This window comes from Littorina saxatilis, linkage group LG17 (assembly GCF_037325665.1).
Source record: "Littorina saxatilis isolate snail1 linkage group LG17, US_GU_Lsax_2.0, whole genome shotgun sequence".
Lineage (NCBI taxonomy): Eukaryota > Metazoa > Mollusca > Gastropoda > Littorinimorpha > Littorinidae > Littorina > Littorina saxatilis.
The window spans coordinates 25,000,586-25,021,518 of record NC_090261.1 but is presented as its reverse complement, the minus strand read 5'-3'; the positions used below and the strand labels follow the sequence as shown (position 1 = coordinate 25,021,518).

The following is a 20,933-nucleotide window of genomic DNA, read 5'->3' as shown; positions in this document are numbered from 1 at the left end:
TCCTGAGCCATGGCCACAATTTTGAGATTTTTGCATTACTGCACTCTACCAAAATAATGTGTTATATCCATTCTGTTAATATCAATCTGGGATTTTCGCTTTGAGGTTTTAATGCACTTCAGACGTAAAATAAGCACCCTTTTAACCCCCAAATTATTGTTTTTGTCTTCTCTTTTTGTACTTAAAACAAATTTCATTTTGATTTTTTGTGATGCATATTAAAAAAAAAGGTTCCATCTAATTATTAGTCACTTTCAGCTTTAGAAGTTAAACTAAAAACCCTGTTGCTAGGGATATTTTGCAAATTTTTTCCCCGTTACCTTCACACCTGCTTTTCTCAAAATGGCCGCTTGAGTTTGAGCAAACTTTAAATCGCTAAATCTCATCGATGCTAAACAATAGACACTTGTAGTACAGACCATCTGAAAGCTGGTTATCTTCACTTTCAAGGGATACCAAAAAGTCCAAATGTCAAAAATGACACTTAGTTATCCTTTTGATACAGTACAAAGCATTTCCTTTGCCATAAGGATAACATTTAAATTCTTGAATCAAATTATACCTTGTGCTTGAAATGTTTAAAATCTACGATAAGACTAAAAAACCTGCGGTTCTGAATCGGCTACCCTTCTAGGTTTTCCTTCATGAAACACTTGCGCACACACACACACACACTCCAAACACAGACACTACCAATAAATTCAGTTCCTTCATTTCAGAAGACTTTATTACTTATTTTGAAGAACAAATATCAAACAGGGATGAAACTTTGCAAAAGCAAATACAAAAAAAAATATCACGAGTAAACAAAAACGATAAGGTTAGTTAAAAAAAAAAATAAAAAAAGCAACAACTAACTACAAACTACATGGTAAATATGTGATTATTGTAACAAAGACAATTGGCTGCCTTACTTTAAGGCAGAAATATCTGGGCAGAGTACTCGAGGTAAGGAAGATTAGTATGGGGCAAAGTTAGCACTACAAAGGTCACCTCTAAACGTACAATAGTCTCTTGGCATTGCCCATTTCTACATGGGGCGAGTCACAAGACTACCCTTTATAGCATCACTTGTTACAGTCATTGCATTAACCCACTTGTGGTTTTAGTTACAATGTTAACACAAAATATACACGAGCATAAAATACCGTTTGATTTTCCTTATGATGAAATTAGAAGCTGAAGTTGAACAAAACGATACAGGTAAAATTGTCCGACGCGATACAGAAAAAAACCAAAAACGTATTGACTGGTTACTGTGAACAGCCATTACTAAATCCAACAAAACACTGCAGCTGGATATGTCCATAATAGCCTTGCTGTGTGCAAGAGTGTAAAACTTAATTCAAACTGCAGCTGATTGTTTAAAAAAGCTTGAAGATGAAAAACACAAATTAAGTGATGATGACTTCAGGGTAGGTCACTGGCATGCTAACACACTGACCTCTATTACACTAGTATTCCCTGAGGCCCCATGTAAACCATTGCATGTATCAAAACTGGAAGCATGAACAAGCAAATCAGATATGCAGCAGCACCATTCTTCTTGGAGCCCCTATCAGCAGATAATCCTCTTAGCGCAAAGAAAACAAAGCAAAAAATTAAAAAATTTAACTTGAAAAAAATAGCAATGAAAAAAGAGAAACTTGTATGAGTGCATAGGCTACATTTTACATGTGAAATATACTGTACACAATGTCAACAGCCTTAAATTTAGACAACGAGGGTTGAGTCTACCTAAAACATTTCTTCAAAAGCAAAAACAATTTTTTTTCATGTACAGTTTTCATTTAGTTTCGAACTCCAAGGTGAAAAGGAAGAATGCAAGTACAGTCTGTGTATCACTTTATTTAGTCACCTTTTGCATTTCATACAGCAGTGCACTTGCACTAAAAACATGAAGTAAATTGAACAGAAAACCATGATAGTTCATAATCACATGTTCATCAAAACTAATGTGAATCTGCTCGAAGGAACTGCATCTCCTAACCCCAGCTGTCCCAAATAAGTTCAGAGTGAAAGACTGGCAGAATGATCACAAAGAGTTTTGACAAGAATGCATGCTCACAGAAATAACGTTATCACCAACAGTCAGGCAGTGTTAGCACATATCAGCCACATGTAAATTAGATCTGCATACATAGACAAGAAAATGCAAGCATTACACATCCTACTTGCAAAAATGTAATTATACATGTACATCCACAATAATAATTGTAAAAAATCTGAGTGAGCAGCTGTGAATGTCAAACGCTGACTAAATGAATCATTCGATCCGTAAATGTCCAGCTTGACAAATAGGAAAAGTATGTTCATAATATATTTAAAAATGAGATTTCCAGAAAAAAAAAGCTACAAAGGTCATAAGTTAAGTAGCTTTACTGCTAATACTGCGAGTTGACAACAAATTTGCTTGGCATTTTTTGTACTGATGTTGCTTTTCATCCATTACCCTTCTCTCCACTTGCATCACTCAAATCCTTATCATCTGCTAACAATAAAGAATACACATAAAGCAAAAACAAACATGTATTAAACATAACTTACTGCGAGAAACGTTAAAACACTAGTCTATCTAACATTCCTTACATGAGTCACAACACATAAACTCCTCTTTGCGTGTAGATAGGCAAGAAATTCACTGTCTTTGTCAAAACTCAAGTTTTGTTCAAGTAGGTTACAAAAGAACCAAAAATGAAACACAAAACAAAACAGTATCCTCCCGACTGCAATATTTCCTTTCAACGAACATTGCTGGGAGGTAGGTTGTCGTGCAGTTCAACGGTGTGGTTGCTGATGTCATTAAGTTTCGGCTGTTTTTCTCAAAATCATGCTGACTTGAAACCTTGGTGTCAACCCCGTCCGTCACAGACCCTCAGTCTATGAGTACATGGTTGTCTGGATGAACTGTTCACAAAACAAGAACATGAAAGCAGCTAAATAATGGAGCTTCTTCTTTCTTTCCTCTTTTGTTTGCCTTTCAATGGAGCTTGAAACAAACAAAACAAATAATCAAACTCTGATGTTCAGTCTTTGATTAAATTGGAAAACGAAGAATATGATGGATGTGCAACCAATGAGTGCAAATATAGATTAAAAACTGACAAAACCAGTCATAATTACAGGTGCGTGGAGGGTATGAAATCTATGCTCACATTCTTTTTTGAAGTGATCAATACCAGAGTAAATTCTACGCTTCTGATTGACAAATTAGTGTTTGAATAGTGCCAAAATACTTTCTAAATTTGCATGATCCCATGGCTCTATTAGTAATACATTGCAACAATGACATAACTTCCATTACGTTGATTGTATTAGCTATGAATGATGGTATAAAAATCAAACAAGAACGGGAAATACATGTACAGTGACTCTTTTAAGACTTCTCAAAATCTGAGAAAAAATGGTGTCAAAAAAGAGTCATAAAATGGAGGTAGATTAAAAAAGTCTCAAAGGGGGGGGGGGGGTTTGTGTTCAAAAATTGGGAGGTCTTAAGAAAATGAGAGATGGTCTGATAACTTACGCTTTCAATGTCGTAGGGAGCAATACCCTGGCCCTCCACATCCACACCACGGAAAGAAGCTACAAGAAAACAGGCAAAGTATTAATGCACAAGTAAAACACACACACACACACAGTTATTGCAATATTTCAACAAAAACATTTTGTCAAGACTGATAAGGCATATAACGTGTATGAAGTGAACATAATGGTCATTAGTTAAGTTTGTTTGTTTATTTGTTGCTTAACGTCCAGCCGACTACGCAGAGCCATATCAGGACGAGGAAGGGGGGGATGAAGGGGGCCACTTGTCAAGCGATTCCTGTTTACAAATGCACTAACCCATTACTTGTGTCCCAGCAGGCTTTAGTAAAACTAAATTAATACCTACTGGAAGATTACCAGTTTCCAGTATGTTAAAATAGGCTTAACCTATCTACTGCTGGACTTACATCAGAACACTAACAGATTAAACTATACATGAATCGCGAGACAAGCGGCAAGAGAAGAGATTTTTGGAAAAAATACAGGTGAATGAGCAAGAAGGCAGAAAAAGGAAAAGAATTCATGAAGAAAAAGAGAGCATGACAGGAAAGAGGAACCAAAAATCTACCTAACAGCAAACTAGAAAGCTCCTGCGGTTCCAAAAACAGGAGGGGCCTTTAATTTCATAACCGCAGTGCCCCACTGCGGGAATTAGTTAAGTCACCAAAGCAAACATGCTTGTGTTGACAGTTGTTTTTTAGTTTTGTTTTGCACAACAGCTTAGAGTTCACGCCCCTCCACTCAATTTCCAACATCATAATCATATTTTCATTATGCCAGAAAGGACTACAGTCGCCTTATTCTTCTTATTCCATAAAAACTACCGCTCAATCTTACCCAACTACAACTAAAACCCACCTGACAAAAAAATTAAAAAACAAATTTTAAAAAAGTAACAGCTAAGAATGTCCACAAAAAAATGGTACACTCAGACTATATTATTCCTCTGTGTCAAAAAGGTCTTGGTGAAGCTAGCTAAACTCTCCTGCATGGTTTACAAAAAAAGTAGTGAGAGAGAAACGCCCCAATGGCACAACTCACTCAGCATGGTCTTAAGACGGACGGCACAGACGATGAAGTCGCCGAAGTTGATGTGACCCTCACGGTTGCTGTAGCGCATCACCAAGGACTGCAAGGTGCGGTTGCTCAAACGGAAACCTGCAAATATTTTATAACAGTAAGGTATCTTGGTAACAACTAGGAGTAACAACAATAAAAGGCTGATACTTTCCTATTTCTGAAAACAAAGAATGAGAGCAACCTGGAAGACGGCGTCATGCTGCCCAAGGCGCAATGTTAAAGACATTGTGGCACACACATCTCTCATAAGGGGATCCTGAGAGGAAATATTTTTTTATTTTCATTAAGTTCTTTCTTTCTTTATTTGGTGTTTTAACGTCGTTTTCAACCACAAAGGTTATATCGCGACGGGAAAAGGGGGGGGAGATGGGATAGAGCCACTTGTTAATTGTTTCTTGTTCACAAAAGCACTAATCAAAAAATTGCTCCAGGGGCTTGCAACGTAGTACAATATAAGTACAATATATTACCTTACTGGGAGAATGCAAGTTATCACCTAAAAGAGTCACTGATAGTTGCAATAGGAGGTCGTAGGGTGAATGTGCCTTGAACCCATGGCACATTTCTTTTAAAAAAAACTGGTGCAATTTTACACTGAAAGATGTGCTGTTGTGTTTGAATCGTTTACAAAACACACAATTTCTGATCCACATGAATTCCTTGATATTGTGCAGCACATACCAACACTGTTGAGGGCTGATCTCAGCTCATAGGAGTTCAGGGCTCCACTCCTGTCCTGGTCATATTCCTTGAAGACTCCCTGTTGAAAGATTACATAGACAATCTTAACAAATTAAACACTTATAATCAAACTCGCTGACATCAAATTAGTCTATTTCATCAGTTTCTAAAGTCTTGGTTTGTGTAGGAGTCTATATCAATTTCTGAAAACCAAGTATCCTGTAAAACAGGCACATACTGTCTTGAAACTTGTACCAAACAGACTTTAAAGGTACTCCACTCAACCTGTAAACCACAGACTCATCCATGGTTTTGCAAACACTAAGAGCATGCTTTTTTGCAGCCTTTTCTCTCAACAACTTCATACATCACACTGATATTTTCCTATACACAAGCACTGATTTTACAAAATAATGTTTTAGTCTGACATAAACGTATTCATATGGGGAAGGTTACTTTCAGCTGAGGCAATTACAACATTAGTCTGAGGTATGAATATATTGTTATTTTGAAAAACAATGCCAACATCGAAGAAATTGTTCGAACACTTGAAATCCTTAAGTTTTGTCTCTCACAACAGATCAGGATTTGACAAAAACACTCAGCAGTAACAGAAAGATGACGTGGTTTTCAAGAGAATTGCTAGAATAATAATTAATTAAATCAAGAACAAAAACAAAGAGTGAAACACTGAAATGCTTCTAGTCGTAACCGTTCAAAAACAATGAGCTGTGTCAAGAGCCTACCTTCCACTTGCGCAGGTCTTCCCACAAGTCCTTGAACTCATCATAGCCCAGCTTGCCAGACAGGTCACCCTGAGCCCCGGTCAAGGAACAACACTGGACACCCCTGGCCACATCAGCCTTTAACACGGGTCATCTAGGCCACCCAAACTTCCTACAGTGTTACTGAAATAGCCTCGTACAATGGGAATTCTATGCCCTAATAGTTTACCACAGTATAAATCTAGGCTATAACAGTACACACACTCTAGGACTCTAGGCCATAGCTAAACCACAATTTTACGATCTTCCAGCTTCCCATATAGGAAAATCTAATCTACAATAGGCCCAAACATTGGTAACCAAGAGATTTGCAACATCTCAGATTAGAAATTCAGTCTATAACAGCTTTTTGCACTGGGAATCTAGACAGTATAACAGTGTGTTCTGGCAGTCTATGCCAAAATTAACATACACACTCTTGATGTTTATGCCAATATAACCATACAAGCTCTGGAAGCCTATGCCAAAAAAACCATACAAGCTCTGGAAGTCTATGCCAAAAGAACCATATAGGCTCTGAAAGTCTATGCCAAAAGAACCAGACTGGGTCAGGCAAAAAGGATACATCGTGCATAGCCACCATACTTCTCGTGGCATCGATGGTGAAGCCAGGGAAGGAAAACTCTGAAAAGAAACAAAGTCGGCATTTTAAATCCTGAACTTGGCAGCAAAATCTCCCAAGGGATTTTAAAAGTAAAAACAAAAACAAACTTCCTGTCATTTTTTTTCAGGACAACACTCAAAAGTATTAAGCCACAGCAATTTGTAAGAATAGTGTACTGCAATAATCAAAACTCCCAAAGAGGGTCGTGCATCAAACAGAGTGTTATGAAGATTTCAAACACATTTCAAATCAATATTCAGTTATATATAAATTCATTGAAAACATGCTGTTTATAAAAATCTTGAAGTTGATTGTTTCCATGCGTTCTTACCAAGTATCCACAAGAAAGACAAAACAAAAATCATTCACATAACATGACATCGTTTATTCAAAATATATATATTTAATTCATGGTTTGTGTGTTTAAGTGTAAAATTCAGACATGGGATTCCGAAAAAGTGATAATTAAGGAAAGGTGGGGGTCTGGGGGCCGCAGAAGGCCCCCAGTAGGTTCCAGGGGCAACGCCCCTGGTCGGGGTCTGGGGGCGAAGCCCCCAGAAGCTGAAGGTTTTTAGTGTTTTAGACACACAAAAATGGCCCTGAAATGCATATTTCAGCTTACTCATAGCCCCCCCCCCCTTTTCTCTTCCTTCCCATGTTTCTCAAATTAATTTTACGCTAAGACTCAAAATAAGGAGGAGAAAGAGAGAGGGAGAGAGAGAGAGAGAGAGAGAGAGGCGGGGATGGGGGGGGGGGTGGTGGCGTGTGACGGTGTGGTTTCAATGTTCTTACCTTGTCGGTGCCAAACGACCCCAGTGACTGATTACACGACTGGGTTTTCAGGATAGTCAGGTGTTTGTTGCTTTTCAAGTGGCCATTGGAACCGTAGTTGATAACATTAACATCGTTGCACAAAGTGCACTGAGCTTTTCCCGGCAAGTTGATTTTAGCAAAAGCATCGCCAACTTTCAGTTTCACGTCTTGTGTCTTCTGGCCTTTCTCGTATTTCCAGCTCAATGATACAACTTCATCGAGCCAGTCGAATCTCCAGAGATTTTTCTTGTACTTCTGCTGGTCAATTTCCCGGGATAGAACGGTTTCGTCTCGCTTTAGCTTCCTCATCATTTTGGCAAGTGGCTCAAAGCGATGTAAAAATGGCGCCGAATCATTCTCATACGGTATGCTTATACTGAATCCCCGATAGCTACGTTGAAACGGTGACTGTGGGAGACAAAGACACAGAGCGCGTTCCCATACGGATCGACCAGCAACAGTCTGACCGTTTTATGAACCAACCGTTCAAGAATAGTATGGAATGGAGCGTCGCGATCAGCGGACCGGCCGAAAAACTTGGGTCTATACCTACATATACCCCAACATTTTCTCAGCGGATTTGCACGAATCTCAAGAATGATCCCTGGAGCCTAAAAATTTACGGAATTCCGTAATTTTACGGAAGAATCCCATGTCTGAAGATTAATGATCTGAATCATATCAGTATTATTACCCTTCAGTACACTGTTGAAAAAAGTACAATGGCATAACATGTTATTTACAAATAAACTGAGTCTTTAAGTTGCAGTCAGTTTAAATCAAAAAAGGTAAAAATAACTATCAATAAGAACTAAACTAAATGTCAAGTAATATGAAAAAAGATTGTGTTTCAATTATTTGAAAAAAGAGCACAAAATACCTCTTGACAACATCTACTTTAAACTGAACTGACTTTACAAAAAAATTAGGATGCTTCACTTTAATTTCTTAATCCTCCCTTTTAAAGATGTGCAATGAGAAACATCAGGTGAGAAGGACTTAATATTCATCCCTTTTACAATTAGAAATAAATTTGGTTTATGTTAATCAAGTAATTTTTAACCAAAAACAAGTCGCGTAAGGCGAAAATACAACATTTAGTCAAGCTCAGTCGAACTCACAGAATGAAACTGAACACATTGCATTTTTTCCGCAAGACCGTACACTTGTAGCATCGTCTGTCCACCGCTCGTGGCAAAGGCAGTGAAATTAACAATCCAGAAGGCGGGGATATAGCTCAGTCGGTAGCGCGCTGGATTTGTATCCAGTTGGCCGCTGTCAGCGTGAGTTCGTCCCCACATTCGGCGAGAAATTTATTTCTCAGAGTCAACTTTGTGTGCAGACTCTCCTCGGTGTCCGAACACCCCCGTGTGTACACGCAAGCACAAGACCAAGTGCGCACGTAAAAGATCCTGTAATCCATGTCAGAGTTCGGTGGGTTATAGAAACACAAAAATACCCAGCATGCTTTCCCCGAAAGCGGCGTATGGCTGCCTAAATGGCGGGGTAAAAACGGTCCATAAAATTCCACTCGTGCAAAAAACACGTAGTGTACGTGCGAGTTTCAGCCCACGAACGCAGAATAAGAAGAAGAACAATCCAGAAAAAGCGCGGTAGCGGTTGCGCTGAGGAGGATAGCACGCTTTTCTATATCTCTATTCTTTTTAACTCTCTGAACGTGTTTTTAATCCAAACATATCATATCTATATGTTTTTGGAATCAGGAACGGACAAGGAATAAGATGAAATTGTTTTTAAATCGATTTCGGAAATTTTATTTTAATCATAATTTTTATATTTTTAATTTTCAGAGCTTGTTTTTAATCCGAATATAACATATTTATATGTTTTTGGAATCAGAAAATGATGAAGAATACGATAAACGTAATTTTGGATCGTTTTATAAAAAAATAATTTTAATTACAATTTTCAGATTTTTAATGACCAAAGTCATTAATTAATTTTTAAGCCTCCAAGCTGAAATGCAATACCAAAGTCCGGCCTTCGTCGAAAATTGCTTGGCCAAAATTTCAATCAATTTTATTGAAAAATGAGGGTGTGACAGAGCCGCCTCAACTTTTACAAAATGCCGGATATGACGTCATCAAAGACATTTATCGAAAAACTGAAAAAAAAAGTCTGGGGATATCATACCCAGGAACTCTCATGAAAAATTTCATAAAGATCGGTCCAGTAGTTTACTCTGAATCGCTCTACACACACACACACACACACACACACACACACACATACATACACCACAACCCTCGTCTCGATTCCCCGCTCTATGTTAAAACATTTAGTCAAAACTTGACTAAATGTAAAAAGGGGAAAAAAAGTCATTTCAAAAAGATGTCTAAGGCCACTCCCTCATTACATATAAACAGTACAGGTGCAGTTTTGTTGTCAGTGAGTGTCAGTTAGTAATCCAAGGACTTTGTAGTTGCATGTACAGGAAAACGAAGTAAAACAGTTACCAGAATTGAATATAAAACCAGTAGACTGGGAAGTGCACCTAGTTCTCTCATGACGCTTACAGAAGAAAATACACACATAAGCAAGTTTTTATTGCTAGTCTGACGTTAATGTGCTTTTATTAATTTGTGCACAGAGCACAGCAGTTTATATTCATTACTCAGGAGATAGCCCAACCATATTATAAACGGACATATCCAATCAACTCTGTTTTTAACAGATGTAACTTTTGAAGAATCCAGTCAATATATATTTACTCGAAGGTGCCACTAGTACTACATGTAGCATGCCTCTTTTAAAAGAAAACTGCTGTGTATGCAATGCCCTTTCCTTTTTTCCAAAAGGAGAGCTTCAAAGCTTTTACAAGCTACGACACATAGCAAGAATGCGACAGAAAATATATTACGTGTAGCTGCAAAGAAATTCGAGCGCATTCAGTCACATAGAGATGATAGCACGCTATAAAGTAAAGAGAGAAATTTTGTGTGAAAAGATGAGAATAAAATTATCTATGCTGATTATAAAACATTCATGGTAATTATAAATATAAGCAAAAGAAGTCACTGTCAAAAGCTAACCTGCATTCACACAAGCATACATACACTTGCAAAGCAGTAAACAGCTTTCATGATTTGAAAAGTTTTAACATTCTTCAAAACAAATAGAGTGAGCAGCACAAACTGGGCGTTTTAACTTGCAGAGAAAACTCAAAAGACAGACAACTTGAATCAACATAGATGAAGGCGAAAGCTACTCTTTCATCAGCCATTCTCAACCAGTCGCAACTAAAAAGTGATTCTGACACTTATAAAATCAAATGGAATGAAACACACACACACAAAAGACAAGCCTAATTAAACAGAAACGTCTACAAAAAATCAACACACAACCCCATGGCGGTGTAATGAAAAAAATGACCACCCCCAGGGACCCCATATCAACAGTCAACACCATCAGGTTTCCCCTTCCCTTAAATCCAACACATTGAAGTGAGTGATGAAGGGTCAAAAGTGTTAATAAGCTGGACTTGACATAAGAACCAAAGAACCTGTTTACCAAATAAATTATCTTAATATCTGGGTTTGGTTTTAGTTGGTTGAAGAACTTTGTACACCCCACCAAAACCAATTAGTTGTGTATCAGTCATGTCTGAGTGACTTAAAGTGGATGCTGCAAGTATCTCAAAAAGTAAAACACTACAAGGTACCAAATCAGCAACTGAATTTATTTCAACATTTTATTTATTTATTTCATGGTTAAGTTTTTCTATTTCTTTTTAGATGTTTCTACTTATGTTCTTGTTTGGCTTTTGAAAACTGTTTATTTTATGAAAGACGCCTTTCTCAAAGTAATGCTGGCTATGTTAGCTTTTTTTCTTCTGGATAGATCAAGAAACATGAAAAGCCACAAATCTGAATCGTGTTGTAAGCATTATCACATCAAATAATTATATTTATGTGTGCACCCGTCACCAACCTTGATACATATTAATACTTTATTTGTTGTTATTTAATTCTGTTTACGGAGTATTAAACATAAGCCAAGTGCTTCTATACTAGTGAGAATAAAACAGGACAAAGTTACTGAAATATGAGATTTGATCATCATGCAGTATGAAAAGTATTATGTGGAATATTTTCTGCTCTGGTCTAATTAGCAACATTACGAGAGTATGCTTAACTAGTTTTCAAACTGGAAGAAAAGCATAGTGGGAGACAACAACCATAGGGGGCTGGCAATGGAATGAAATAGAGATGAACTAAAAGCTCTGTGTGCACTTTCAGTGAGGATTCCTTACCAAAACAGTCCTCTGGTAAATATATCAAAACCATGTGTCAATCAAGGGACAAGAACATGTACAAGTCACAGAGACAAACACTCATTTTTCTCTGAGAACCTAAAATGAGTATACAAATGAGAAAGCACAAGTATGTACACACACAAAAACAAGCTCATGAGTTCAGATGCTCGCACGCACGCACACATGCATGCGCACACACACCCAAACACACACGCGCGCACGAGCTGACACACATGAGTCCCATTGCCTTGCACCCACAAGCAATGTGACCAGCAGGCTTGTCATATTCAGACACAATAAGAGATGTAAGATCAGAAGACAGTTCCAAGAAGAGACAATTGACCACATATAGCCTTTTTGATTAAGATGTAACCAGAAGGCTGAGTTTAGAGATCGAAATTTCAGCAGAAAGATGAAACACAGAACAACCTGTACAGTACCACAAGTAAAAGCTAACCATAAACCATCAAGAAACACAGAGATAGAAATGAAGTTCACATTTGAACAAACAGCAATCTTATTGGTGATTACCATTTTCAAATCAAATTTCATTTGAGAAATAGCCAGTATAATAGAATGATCATTTTACAAAGAACAAACTTGTGGTTTAATACTTAAACAAGAAAAAGTAAACAGAATACTTTTTATTATAACTTGGGTGTTAATTTTTCTGCATTGATGATACAATGTAACTGAGAATCTTTCTAGAAGATAAAATATAGGTAAGCTGAATATCTATCCTAGCTGCCCTTATTTGCATGTCACACATTAGCACACATCATAAGCAACTCAGCAAACTGTACAACCTGAGTTAATCATAAGCAGAGATCTGCATACCAGACAAACTCATTCAAAAGCTTTGTTTTAGTTTATACATTACCTTTGCAAATGCCAATTAAATAAAATTCTCATCTACTTTTTAAGCTATAAATATTCAGAATATTTCCTCTACAAAAGAATTCACACACAAAATTCCTCGTCAAATGTTAAATCTAAAAAATGGATAATGTGGGTAAACAACGAATAAGCAATGAACCTAATTCTCAGAAATGCAAATCTTGAATAACTGGACCATTCTATCAACACTCTTTTAACTCTGTTTAGGAAAAAATTTCCATCAAAAGGTACTAAGTTCAACACCCACAAAAAAGTCTACATAAGACATAGGTGGACACACACCTTTTTGGAAGACAGCGTTGAGAACCTCCTGCAGCTCGAAGGCGTCGATCTCCATGTCCTCTCCTGCAAGACGGCGGAAGTTGTCTTTCAGGCTGCTCTCCTGGGATTGCTCCTCATCCGTGGGATCTCTGCGTTCCTGCAATCAAACCAGCTTACAAATGAACGTCAGAAAAACAAAATCCAAAATCAAACATCCTGGTTGACCAAGGATGCTTCAAAACCGGGAACAACAACAAAGAACTGGTGGTTGTAGGATACTTAGAACATCAGAACAAAGCCTCAAAAACATTTTTACCCTTACCATTACTTGTACAGTTCGTACAAGACTGCCTTGGGTAATGCTGTGGATGCAGATGTGAGAATACATGTGCAATGTATGTGTTTTCCAGTGCATAATTAATCAGTGGTAAGATACAAAAAATTCATTTTCTCAAGAATATGACTTCAAAGAATAAGACACGATGGTGAGAAACTGAGGATGGAAGCTGCATTTGTGTTTTATAACAGCATGTACACTGATCGGGGTATAGGCCAGACAGTGGCATGCAGAAGTGCCGTTACATGACCAGTTACACCATTTTCTTCAGTAACATTTCTATATTGCAGGTAAAATGCAGGTGTATGTACATACATGAACCCATACCACATTGTAAATATGACATAAACATGTTACATTACAGAGCGAAACCTAACTTTTAAAAGATACCTTTACCCTTACTGTGTGCATACTTGCTGGAACACACTGTTCATTCATTCAGATATATATTATATTACATAAAAAAAAGAAAGCACACTTCTAGATTGATTACATGTTAAAAAATAGTTCCCTATTTTGGTTGTATGATATACCAATATATTTATTCATCAATTATTTACACACACAAAAATAGAAAGATAAGTAATGAACTTAAGAACTTTCAGAAAAAGCTTTAATTCCACATAATTAAAAAAAAGAAATGAGAATGTTATTGAATTCACTTTTCTTTAGGAACACAGGAATTACTTCTTGTATGCTTGCAAAAAACAAGGGAAAAAAATACTGTATTTTGAAAAACATATAAAAAGTGTGCTGTGGGTTAAATATATATAACACATGAAAGTCTTTTTTTTGAAAGATCGCATTAAAAGAAATTACAGCTCCTGTTATACTGTCTCAGCCTGTGTAGATAAATCCATAAGATTTTACCTTACAACACTAAATTCATTCTTTCGCTATTGGCTTAGTACATAAGGTAAATTATTCTGTTTAATCCAGTGCATGTGTGTGGAAGGACTACTTGAAAATCTTGTGTGGCAAATTAGTGACACACTCACAATAAGCATGGATTTCTTACAAAAATTTACTTGATATCACAAAACAAATTAAAAGCTGATTCACTCTATGTGTGTGTCATTTTCTCAGACAGAAAAAAGATCTTCGGATTCAGATATTCAATTGCTCTGATTTTCAAGAATCGAAAGAGAGAGAGAGAGAGAGAGAGAGAGAGAGAGAGAGAAGTGTTGCAAACTGCTCTCACATGCACTTAATTATCTAACGACCAGAAAACAAACGGCCAAGAATTGCATGTCAATCGGAAGTACACACGACAAACCCTCAGTCATGCAAATCAAATGCCTTTGGTTATCCCATGTTGCACCCTGCAAAACTGTTGTACAGTACCGCAAAGTAGAAATTGATTGAAAATGTGCACTATGTGATACAAAGCTATGTAGACACATATCTATATATATATACGACTAGTGTCTGTCTGTCTGTCTGTGTGTCTGTCTGTGTGTGTGTGTGTGTGTGTGTGGTTGTGCGCGATGCACGGCCAAAGTTCTCGATGGATCTGCTTCAAATTTGGTGGGCATATTCAGGTAGACCCGGGACAGGACACAACCTGGTCGATATTTCAACACGTGCTCTCAGCGCGCAGCGCTGAACCGATTTTGGTTCCACCTCAGCTACTTTGGTTCCACCTCAGCTACCCGGGCCCCCATACCGACACACCAAAGCCAAAGTTCTCGGTGGATCTTTTTCAAATTTGGACACCGTATTCAGCTACACCCCGGACACAATATCATCGATGAGATATTTCAACACGTGCTCTCAGCGCGCAGCGCTGAACCGATTTTGGTTTTTGTGTTCATTTCACCATTATAAGTAACTCTTCCTTATCTTCTCATCTTCTCCAGGTTTTCAGCGTTTACCTCCCTTCCTTCGTATGGTGCACTATAGTATGAGTGGGGCGTCTTCGGATATTCCCGGCGTTCTGTTACTATTTTTAGAAGGTCACCGCAGTGTCCAGAACGTAAATTGGACCCGTAAATTATCCTCACTGTAAAAGTGCAAAGGTCGAATCAATTTATAGCCACGCGAAAAATACACTGTCATCTATCTCTCTATAGATACGGCTTCTCTGTGTTTGTGTGTGTGTGTGTGTGTGTCTCTCTATGTGAGCAACACCTGGGGATTGTTCAGTTCTGTTTGTGATGTGGTCTGGCGGCTTTTGTGTATTTGTATGTACTGGCCTTCCTTTGAAAAGCCATAACAGTTCAAAAGGGCTTACAGATAAGCTATAAATTGCTCAATCCTGTTTGAGTGGAGTTCGCCTCCAAAGGTGATTAACACGGTTACATTCGTCGACAAGGATGGGACTCGATATGGTCAGGAATGGCATTATGGCCACTGAGTCATTTTCGTGCTGTTCCCTTTCCACGAATCTGGGAGGGACCTAAGCTTGGCGGGTCCATTGTTCGGACTCGGCGAAGCCGGCGTACGGCTCCAAGTACTTCTTCCCGGCGAAGCCGGCTACCCGGCGAAGCGGGTATTCATTCTAGTACATGTATAAAGTAATAAAATCATACTGGAAGAAAGATCCTTAAAGGAACGGAGAGAGGTGGGATAGGATGATATGCATGTGCGTGTGTGTGCATGTGTGTGTGTTCTGGGTAACACCCTTCTTCAACAGGTGAGAGGGAGAGGTTATTATTTCTTGCTGTGTCAAGTAATTTGCTTTTCTCTCTGTATATTTTTTTCTAGGCCACCCACACTGAAAACTTTCCACAAACACTAAAACAAATCCCATCTATCCCTCTTTCCCTCCTGTCTCTTCCTTTGCTTTTCTGTTGAGTGTTGTTGTAAACTGGACCATCTGTATTGTCCAGCGATCATTCAGCAATACATAACTAACTACAGTTACTATAAGCACTATGCAAACCCCATTTTGCATGCATCTGAAACCTTTTAAAATATCACTTTTAAATCCATCAGATCATCTTCTCCTTTTTTACCTCCCTCTTTTATTCTTCTCTCAAAAATGTCTCCAAACGCATCCCATCTCTATTAAAATAAACTAGCTAATCAACTCACTGGAATGAATTCAAGCAAAAATAAACAAAAATTAGCAACACATGCATCATGAGAACAAAAAATCATGCCAGCAATTCAAGCAAATCAAACCAAAACTGTGCAGCTGAACGCACACATTACTGATTACATGGGGTTGCATTCAATCAAAAACCTATGCTGCCCCCTCAAGTTATGAACAATGTTCTTCCACAGCATTTCGCAGTCTACCTCAGGCAGCCCTTCGTCTGGTTCTGGATCTGGTTCACCTTCTGAGAGGCCCTGTTCAACATTGAGCATGCCACACTGCAGTGCACACAACATCAATGCAAAAACAACAGGAGATGCTTATTGCAAGGACAATACAATACAGTAAAGAACGCAAAATTGGAGTAGAGGTGTCAAGGAAAGAGGCTATTACTATGATGCAGTGCATATAGCAATGTAGGAATACTATATATTTATAAAAGAAAAGAGGTATTGAAAAGAGGGAAGGGCCGGAGGCGAACATACATTCACATTAATACCGCAAAAAAGTGCATCCGCCATCATTCTTGAGAACTTTACATGCATTTGAGTAAGAAAAAAACCAGCAACCATAAATCTATCAATTCTCTAGTACACAATACATTATTAGTCGACACATTAAAAAAAATATCAAGTATCCCTGTGCTCTATCACACATGTATGCACATGCACACACCCACACTCACACAGAATTGTCACAATACAATGCCAAACATAAAACAACAATCAAGAAATAAAACAGTCACATCTATTGTAAGATCTATTCCCGCAAAAAGACAAAAATAATTCACAAAGACAAAGACAAAGACTAAAAACAGGCGAACAAAAATACTTTTTCTTCAACACTTCTGTACATGTTTCAAAGAAACGGTCACAAAGCAATTATTCACTGACACCTTCCAAGAATCGCTGAAAAAAATTTCATTTTTAGAATCACGCAGGACATGATGATCAGTGTGCATTTGAGTGTCAGCCCTCCTTTCCAGTTCTGTTCCATTCTGGAGGTGGAAACTATATTTTGAAAGGTTTAGATGCGTTGACTCAATTAGTTCCATAACGAAAAGCTCAACCACAATACCAAAGATGAAAATATAGCATGTAGCACTTTTCTTCTTTCTGTCAAGGAATAAAATGCCTTCTTTGGACACATCCAGCAACATACATGAAACAATTTAAGGCATAGCATGAAAAAGTTGAATCAGATCACATGCCTAAGTAAATCTTAAGTTAATCGAAAGATTTTCCAAGATAAAAATCAACAACTGCCAAGAAGCTCAAACCATGAACAAATTTCAGACAACTGCCATGCCGAGCAGAATGCCAAAATCGAATTTTAATTCAAGAAAAACTGCATGAAATGCCATGCCATTAGTCCATGAAAAGCCAAACATTCCAAGACTGAAACAATGGTAGTTGTCTTGAAAAGAAATAAATGTGAAAAAGCATCAGGCAGCAAAGTTAAATGCGCCATTCTTCCACAAGATTGATACTACAGTAGTATGTATACGTCAAACTCCAAAACGAAGATGAAAAGAAAACTTACTCGGCCCCTTCTGGTTCCCTAAAGAGAAGAACAGCAAAGCAAGTCCTTTACCACATGACTTCCGTCAAGCAACCTTTCCTTACTTTAATACGTCATGCACAGTTTGATTTAAATGTCTCATAACTTCCTTTTCTTTCAAGCATGATTGTGACACTTTAAACGCAGTCTTAAAATCAAGGTGAATGTTACATGTGCATTGACTGACAGAAAACTAATTAGGATCAGACACACTTCAAACATATAACTCCAACCACAAAGAACTGTACACCTCTGAAGCGGAAAGCATTGGAAGTCCAATTTTGGCAAACTTCACAATAACAGAAACATCACAGACACACACACAGTCACTCAAATCTATTGAAAAAGTGAGAATTCTCAGCAGGAAACATTAACTTCTCTTTCCGAGTCATTTCGTTTAACAGGTTCTTTAACACTGATGAACCTCAGTAACTACTGCTAATGTCATCAAAAGATTACACAGCTAGTTAATTTTGACAAATATAAATGTAAATAATGCTTCTTTCTGCAGTGTGAAAATAAGTCTTCAGAATTTAAACCATCTACAAATAATAATGTTTAGTATTGAGTTTGGTTGTTATTTTTCTTAAATCAATAAATTAATTCTTTCTTTATTTGGTGTTTAACGTCGTTTTCAACCACGAAGGGTTATATCGCGACGGGGAAAGGGGGAAGATGGAATAGAGCCACTTGTCAACTGTTTCTTGTTCACAAAAGCACAAATCAAAAATTTGCTCCAGGGGCTTGCAACGTAGTACAATATATTACCTTACTGGGAGAATGCAAGTTTCCAGTACAAAGGACTTAACATTTCTTACATACTGCTTGACTAAAATCTTTACAAAAATTGACTATATTCTATACAAAAAACACTTAACAAGGGTAAAAGGAGAAACAAAATCCGTTAGTCGCCTCTTACGACATGCTGGGGAGCATCGGGTAAATTCTTCCCCCTAACCCGCGGGGGGAAATAAATTAATGATAACCATTATAAATAATAACCAAAACAAACAAACAAACACAATCATCGAAACCGAGTAGCAAAGACATCTCATTCCGGACAGATTCTAAGATAATTAAATTTCACCACAATCATGTCATAAAGCAATAAGTTTTAATTTTAATCAGCTAAACATTCACATATTGTCACTTATCTCCGTTAACTTCGAAATGAATAAATGCCCAAATAAACAAGCACTGTTGCTTTTAGTGAGTACACGAATTACCACTTTGTACCATTTTTAAGTCGGGCCAGAAAAGCTGCAAGCCTTTGAAAGCTGCTGTCCAAAATGAGTTGATGATAAAGTTGAAAAAATTATCAGTCAACACAACAGCCTGAACAGGGGTCTCACTCTGCAAAATGTTTGGTAAATATGGCATTTTTTAGGTGCTGCATGCATTTAAGCAACACAAATCACTCCAAGTCAGCAAGACCCCTTCAACAATCTTATTGTTAGTTTTCCTTGTCAATTGTCATTTTCAGAGGTCAGGGATGGGGTGGGGCATTCACTGGAACACACACGTGACATACTCGTTATGAACATGTTTTGGAGATATGAATTCATTTTTAAAATATTGTTTGAAGGACATTTTGTGATGGCGAATCAACATCATTCAATATTAGTCAAAGTCTCTGAGGACAGACTCTTAAAAACAGTTGGGATACATGAAATAACAAACAAAAACTTTGAAATCCTCCATTAATATTGTAATGTGGAGGATCGATCTGTCTGAATGTTTTTCAAAACAAAAAACACTTCCATTCAACACAGTTACAGTCAGATTACATTTTCTCTCTCCACTAATTTGACACAAAATAAAACAAAAGAAACATGTACCTTTAACAAAAACACTACAAACATTATTTTCACTGAACTGATGAATGGAGAAAACACACACACACACACACACACACAAACTCTGAATAAAGACCCAAAAGATGAACAATTAGATTTTTTTAAAAGGGCCAACAGGTGAACAAGGAAAACCTGAAGGAAAACACAAGCACAACAGAAGCTCATGTCAGAACCAGGTCTCAGGATAATGTAAAACTTCTGGGATTTAGAGAAGGCAGAAGTTGAAGGAACAGCAGCCCGGGTAACAACCAAACTCAGCCTATACCTGAGTGACCATCATGGAAGCGACCTTTGACCCCCGCAAGTGAGGAGGCATGGACGCTACAGGCGCGACATGAACTGGCGTAATTAGTTTCCTGGACGCCGCGTTCGCCACGCCCGTTTGATATCCAACAACCCACCATAAAAGAAAAGGCACAGACAACAATAAACCTTGAGAGATAATCCTATACTGTAGCTTACTTCAAGAGAAAGAAGAATCAAATTATAGAAATGAAAAGAGTGAGGCATTTACGGGCAAAAACTTTGTCAGATTCCAGTAAAAAGCTAAAAATGTCATCCTCCAAATGTATGCAAGTAACAACTTATCAACAAACAACAATCCACAGCACTGAGGTTTTCATGAAATGAAAAAGGAAATCCATATAATAACCAAAATAAGCACTCTTTGGTTTTTACAGTAAAATACTTCATGAAAACATAAAAAGACGCTGACACACACAGGTACACACACTCACACACACTCACACACACACACACACACACTCACACACACTCACACTGACACACACTGACACACACAAATGCAAAGGAAATGCAAAGAGCTTTGTAATTAACTGCAACCCTGAAGGAAAATGAAGATTTCATAAATTGAACCAGTGGAACAAAATACCTGCAATTCAAAAACAGATGCCATGCCAAGAATCCATAAAAATGTTTACTTCTGCCAAAGACTGCAGCAGAGAGCATCGTGACAAAGTTTTTTCAGCTAACTTTGGTTCGTTTAGCAAACTTTAGGTAAAATGAGCATGCTGTGTTCTCTCTTCCAGAGACGGACTGACAGGTTATATATGATCAAGCAAGGACCCGAGCATGCAGGATGCATTTCTGCCATGATAATAGCTCAGCAAAAGGCAAGGTTTCCAATAAACAACAAAAAATGGCTTTGCAAAAAAATGCATTTCAGTGACCCAGGAA

General features: G+C 37.7%; 1 protein-coding gene across 10 annotated transcripts in view; it reads right to left on the bottom strand.

Moving 5' to 3' along the window:
- Positions 1-852: 852 nt before the first annotated feature.
- LOC138953581 (calpain-B-like) overlaps positions 853-20,933 on the bottom strand; it is an 84,410-nt gene continuing 64,329 nt past the window's right edge. For 6 of the 10 annotated variants that reach the window (XM_070325423.1, XM_070325425.1, XM_070325428.1 and 3 more), the window contains 8 exons: positions 16,524-16,574; positions 12,965-13,100; positions 6,658-6,716; positions 6,054-6,122; positions 5,308-5,386; positions 4,588-4,704; positions 3,524-3,582; positions 853-2,907 (listed from right to left, as the gene is read on the bottom strand). In XM_070325423.1, the coding sequence (XP_070181524.1) occupies positions 2,881-2,907; positions 3,524-3,582; positions 4,588-4,704; positions 5,308-5,386; positions 6,054-6,122; positions 6,658-6,716; positions 12,965-13,100; positions 16,524-16,574 (597 nt within the window). In that variant the 3' untranslated portion in view covers positions 853-2,880. Of the gene's footprint in view, positions 2,908-3,523; positions 3,583-4,587; positions 4,705-5,307; positions 5,387-6,053; positions 6,123-6,657; positions 6,717-12,964; positions 13,101-16,523; positions 16,575-17,862; positions 17,881-20,933 lie in introns of all 10 variants that reach the window. The other 4 variants (XM_070325424.1, XM_070325426.1, XM_070325427.1 and 1 more) reach the window with 2 other exon arrangements.